Here is a 6,376-nt window from a genome sequence, read left to right as displayed (position 1 = left end):
ACATATTCCAATATTGACACCCGTATTGCAGTAACTAACTTAAATTTATTTGCTATTTTTATTCGGGTGGCAACTCTAGTAAAACACCTCAATAATATTCCAAATGTTCAATCTGAAGGTTTCTTAACAATCTTTGGTTTGAAACCCATATTATAATTTTTCAGATAGTTTGCGTATAATTAATTTAAATGTGACCTTCCAAATTATATTTTTAATCTACAACCTTTTTAAGCCTCATGACATCCATTTTTTAATATAATTTTCAAATAAATAATTCCCTTACTTCAAGTTGAATCTGATGTTTTAAACAGGTGGCAACCCTCCTCCATGTGTGTGGAATTGATTTTGTATATATAAATACCAAGTTCCAGTACTCGTATCACAAATATTTCCTGCGATATGCAGTATGAAAAATTTAGTTTGTATGTGAGGTGCCTCGCCCCCTTTACAATCGAAATTCAATCTATGCTATAATTTAAGTTGGGCTAAATGACATCAGTGTACAAAATCTCATGATGATCGGTTGACTAGTTAAAGCGTGAAAGCGTAACAAATAAACAAACTCGCTTTCGGATTTATAATATTAGTACGGATAAGGATTACTTGTTTTACCTATATTCTGACTATTTATTTATACACATAAACTAAAAAGTATGCTCTTACATTTCGTTTCAGTAAGCTATTATATACATTTTCGTAATGAAGTTGACCAAGCACCAGCTGAAGATAATTCCAATCATTCAACGGAAATACAACGTGTCTATCGCATTTCTGAAGTCTAATTTGGCCAACATTGAAAAATTTCTTTGGTATGCTTTGAGCCCCCGATTGGTCATCAAGCGCATTGCTATTCGAAAATGCAATAAACCTCGTGTCATATTAAATTATTACCATTTGAGGAGGGTGTTGTTTGATCAAGCGGAACGCAAAGTAATCAAAACCCGTAGGCGGAATGTTCAGCAGTGGTCTCGGCAGATGGTTTGCTACTTGCGTAAAAAATACGGCACTAAGGAGCACATTGAAATAACATCGCTGGGCGATAATTTAGATGTTATAGATACTTCTAAGAAATTAACTCCCAGAGGTGGAAACATGGCCCCTGAGGAAGTAAGCAAACAACTAAAAGAGCAGCTAGAACTACTTCGCAGTGGAAAACGCATAGTGCCACTCATGGAAAGGGAAAATAAATCAGCTGAAAATGAGATCATCGACACAGATTCTACACAGAAAGCGAGGGGTAATCTATTAGAGGAAAATCCCAACTTCACTCCAAGTGCAGCAAAATGTAGCACTAAACATACCAGAGAAGATGTGATCAATGAATGTAGTCATACTACAACTGAAGTATTAAATAAGACTGAGGGCGTTGTCCAAAGCACTTTGGAGACAACACCGGAAAAACAAATAATAGGGAGGGTCGATACTCGATTAGAGCAACCAAAGCATAGCTATAAGGCAGATAGAAATATTGATGTTGACGGTGAGACTGTTGAACTATCTCCAACTGATGGTACAAAAGCGGCATCTCGACCCGAAATATATCAGCACTGTTCGGATAAATCAACGTCAAAACCGTTAAGCAGCAATAGTAATTTTTTGGATATGCTCATGAATAAGGTGCGTGGGAAAAGGACCTTAAACGACACTTCCACTGACTCTACTACACCTCCGTCTAGATATCCAGGTAGCAGATCTCCAGAACGTAGTTTTGATAAAAGTCTTGAAAACAACGACCATTTCACAGATTCAGGCGAAGAGTTCTTCGGCTTCGATGAAACAGAGCGCTTGCCCGGGATGATGCTAACCCCCGTTGTACCATTTTCAGCCCAGTCCAAAGGTAACGCAAATGCCGCCTTTGTCAGTGAATCGCTTAATGAGTTCATGCGTGAGAACTTGCTAGAAAGTAGCAACTGTGTGGCCGATAGCATTGAAAACGCAGCAGGACGAAAGCATCGGCAGGCCACACTGGATGGATTGGTTACTCCCGATTGTATTCCTCCCCGTATAGACATGCCCCTTGTGCCGGAGAGTTTGCAAAAACTAAGGACGGTCGCAGAGCGACGTCAATATCTGCAGAAATTCAACCGAAATCATAAGCTATCTATCATCAATAATGAAGCGGCCATTTGTCGTGAGTTGCAAAGAAAAATGAGACACCAAAAATCAAAGAGCGTGTCACAGCAGTTGTTGCAAGCCCCAAACTCGCAAATGCCATTCACTCGGCAGGGTTGGCAAGCGGCTTCCTTCGTTACCACAGAATTCAATCATTACTATTATCAAACCTTAGATGTGAGTGATGGTCAGGAGAGAGAGCGTGTGCGACTTCCAGGTGTGCGCGGTAATAATGAAGAACGCGACAAGCAATCTTACCATAGTCGGGTGCCGAGCAATGTTTTAACACGAGAATGTAAAAGAAATAATTGTAGCGATGCTTTAGTGTGGCGCGACTTGAAACCGCTAAAAACGGAGCCCGACAAGAAGAAGCTTAATAAGTCACCACTGCCAAGTGTATTCAAGCCTTGCCCACTATCACACAAGCCTTTTCAAAAACCATTAGATGATGAGACAACGCCCCTATTGTTAGGTGGCGGTAGCATGGCGGTGGTGCGTATGCCGGTTGTAGAATTGGAAGTTTTTCCAGCACTCGGCAAGCCGTTGCACGAAGTAGCTAGACGCTACCTGGAGTACATACTTCCGAACTGCGACATAACGCGCGAGTGGGCCGAGTTTAGTGTGTCTACATTACAACAATCTGCAGATTACAATCAAAAGGAAACCCCCTCGAATCAGACAAATGATAAGATAATTCTCTCCAACGGCCCGCCGGAATCTTTTTCGTTTCCCATTCCATACCAAAACGATCGCAGTCATATTTTGGTGCGTCGTGTAGTTGATCGTTCAGAAAAACTTGATGAGACATTCGAGACAGCCGCATCGTGTGTAGAAGACTTCACTTTTCGTACGAATATTGACGAACGTGATAATGTTTTAGTAGAGTGTGCAGACGTGCTCAGCGAAATGATAAACTGTGTTGCCATAAGTTGCAGTGAGAACTCTTTCATAAAGATAGATCCAGATGGATTGCAAGTAGACAACGCAGAGGAAGATATTAAGTACGATAAGACAGTTGATAAGTGGTCTCCTAAAGATGATAAAATTGCTAACAACAAAATGGCGACCGACGATTCCAAACAGGGCAATCAAGCAGCTGCGCATAAAAAACAAAATCGTCTTTTGTAAGTACATACTGAACATACACATGTATAACCATATAAGCTTAATAATTTAATATTATACAAAACTTACTTTTCCATAAAAAGTAAATAGTAGTGTTTAATGATTTATATAAGTTATTTTTCCTTAGTTTTGTTCATAAATCAAAACATAGTACTGCAATGTCTTTTATCTTGACTTTTATAAAAACTTGTTCCTGATATTAGAACCTATATATGTCTCAATAGACATCTCCGACACTAATGGAAATGCACTTGAATATTCTACTACGTACTTGATTTACTCTTAGGTTAACATTATTATCATTGATAACAGTTAATCTTGAAGGGAATTCTTAAAGCATAAACAGACGGCAGCGTTGATCCGGATCAGCTCGGGAATTAACTGCAGTTGATCCGGATTAAGTCCGAGTCAATGATGTGTTGAAAATAAGTCGACCTTCCAACTTTAACTGTTAAGGCGGACTTCCATAGCTGCGTATCCGTATGCGTGCGTTTGACATTTACGCTTAGAATTCAAAATGCATACAACTTTCTTACATTCTCATGCGTTGCTATGTAGGTTCTTCAACGAGAAATGGAAATGCCAAGTGAAGCCAAGTCCTTCTCCACCTGGTCTTTCCATCGCAGTGGAGGCCTCCCTCTTCCTCTGCTACCACCAGCGGGTTCCGAGTTGAATACTTTCAGAGCTGGAGCGTCGGTGTCCATTCGAACGACATGGCCAAGCCAGCGGATCCGCTGTATTTTAATTCGCTGCACTATGTCCATTTCGTTGCTATGTAGGTGCTGCCATAAAAATGTGTATTCAATTTTTCTGTCCCGCACGCATATGTACGTATACGCATGCTATGGAGATCCGCCGTTATTCCTTATAGACACAGAGTGACTTAAAGTGAAAAGCTAAGTCCACTTTTATGAAGTCGCTTTTCGCAACCCGATTCTATTTAGCGAAAACCAAATTTGGTGAAATTTTGAGAATTTGTCTACAATATTCACAATGTTTTTCATAATAAATCTCTTTCGATAATTTAAAAAAAAACTAAATTTCATTCTATAACTTAAACCAAATACATCAAATTTTCAAATTTCGTGCAGTATTCCCACACATTTTTTAAATTTAAAAAAGTGGTTTCAATACGAGCTTTCAGAAAAAATGCTGGGTATGCAGTTTTGTAGCCCATTGAATTTGTTGAGATTTTTTTTCGCCGATGCTGTCGAGTATTTTATTTACATTTACATTCCCACGACAGCCGGTTCTACGTACCGGAATGACTCGGGTTTTACTCGACCAAGGGCTGTTGTTTCGGCGATCTAACCCCGTTTAGGTCGGCGAAGTATCTCAGAAGTTGTACGTCCATAGGGCTACATTCGCTACGCTTTCTTCTGCTCAGGGCTGGCATCGAGTCAAACCCAGGACCAGAAACCTACACCTGCTGTGTATGCCAGAGACGACTACACCACAACTCCACCTCTGTCAAGAGCAATGCTTGCGAGGGGTGGAGTCACCTCAGAGTCTGCTCAGGACTACGGACACATCGGCAGTGGACCACGTCTTTTGTGGCCCCCTGTTGCTCTAACAGAGCAGCCTCCACGGCTAACCCCAGTCCGCCTGAGCAGTCCCACACAAACGAACAGCACAACAACATAACAACACAATAGACCACACCACAACCGCGACAGACCACAGAACACACACAACCGCACCACCACCCACACGCCGCCGCCAACAACTCTTGGTTCCTCGTACAATCTGCACGGTATGTCAGACCAGGATATTCCGTAATGTGACATCAGTCAAGTGCAACACCTGCCTTGGCTGGTGCCACTTTAGGGCATGTTCAGGTCTGCGCACCAGGCGAGATTGGAAGAAGAACTTCGAGGGCCCGTGTTACGCTGCTCGGTCGCAAACTCCAACTGCGACGCCACCCACCAGCACCACAGGGCGGCAACCACCTCAGCAGCGTACACTGCTAATGGCGTCATGGCCAGACACATCTCTCACACCTCGCATTACACACGTCTCCCGAACCACATGAAGCTCCTTCAATTTAACTGCAACGGGCTTCAGAGCAAGATCGAGGAGATAACCGTCTTTATGGGAAGGCATCGAATAGTAATAGCTGCGGTCCAAGAGACGAAGTTGCACAGCAATTCAACATTGTTGAATTGTGCGGGTAAAACGTGCACCGTCGAGATCGCGAGCGAGATAATGGTGCGTTCATCAAGCACCACACCGTGCAGTATCGTCTTATCGAAGCAGACATCACCGCAGGTATATCACCCTAGAATGTCAGGGAATTGCTATCCGGTCAGGCGATGTTGAGCTCGAAATATTCAACGTATACATACCTCCTGTCACCTGCTGCCCGGCAGGATATCACCCTGATATAGGTGCGCTCCTCAGAGGTGAAAACCGAATGGTAGTAGGTGACTTTAATACGCACCACGATCTTTGGCACTCAAGCCTGTCAAACGATCGTAGGGGAACCGATTTGACTGAGCAGATAGACGATTCGACATTCTGCACAATGAACGACGACGCACCCACCAGGATTATGGGCAGCTGCTGCAGCTCGCCAGACATAACAATAGTCAGCGCTGGTCTGATAAACAGCATATCATGGCGACCTATGCTGACTTTGGCATCAGACCATCTGCCCATAGTCATCTCGATCGATAAACCAACCGACTTTGCTTCCGCGGAGCACCGAACCTATATCAACTTCTCCGAAACTGATTGGAAAGGCATCGCGGAATTTACTGAAAACACCTTCGCTGCTCTCCCCACACCAACCGATGTCCACCTTGGTGAACGTAAGTTCCACAGGGCTGTCACCGCTGCTGCAGGTCGCTTCGTACCGGGAGGATGCATCACGGACCCACGTCCAAATTTCCCTGCCGAAGCGGCTGTTCTAGCCGATGAGCGTGACAGCCTTCGTCAAGTCGATCCCGGAGATCCCCGTATCAGGCATCTCAACGCGGAGATTCGGCAACTAGTGAACGTACATAAGCGGAAGAAGTGGGACGAGCATCTGAAGACCTGTAATTTCACCTCTGGTGTGAGCAAGCTTTGGTCAACCGTGAGGTCACTGTCTAATCCGACGAAGCACTACGACAGAGTCGAAATTTCCTTCGGCGACCAT

The 6,376-nt window shown here is 43.4% G+C and overlaps 1 protein-coding gene across 2 annotated transcripts in view; it reads left to right on the top strand.

Moving 5' to 3' along the window:
* The first annotated feature begins 656 nt into the window (after nt 1-656).
* The window catches only part of ocm (over compensating males), a 50,622-nt gene continuing 44,902 nt past the window's right edge, over nt 657-6,376 (top strand). For both annotated transcript variants that reach the window (XM_017622121.1, XM_017622120.1), the window contains exon 1: nt 657-3,236. In XM_017622121.1, the coding sequence (XP_017477610.1) occupies nt 700-3,236 (2,537 nt within the window). In that variant the 5' untranslated portion in view covers nt 657-699. The remainder of the gene's footprint in view (nt 3,237-6,376) is intronic.

Source organism: Rhagoletis zephyria, unplaced genomic scaffold (genome assembly GCF_001687245.7).
Source record: "Rhagoletis zephyria isolate East Lansing unplaced genomic scaffold, Rhagoletis_zephyria_1.1 Rzeph_scaffold_02705, whole genome shotgun sequence".
Classification (NCBI taxonomy): domain Eukaryota; kingdom Metazoa; phylum Arthropoda; class Insecta; order Diptera; family Tephritidae; genus Rhagoletis; species Rhagoletis zephyria.
Note: the sequence above shows the minus strand (reverse complement) of the source record. Positions and strands in the feature narration are given on the sequence as shown.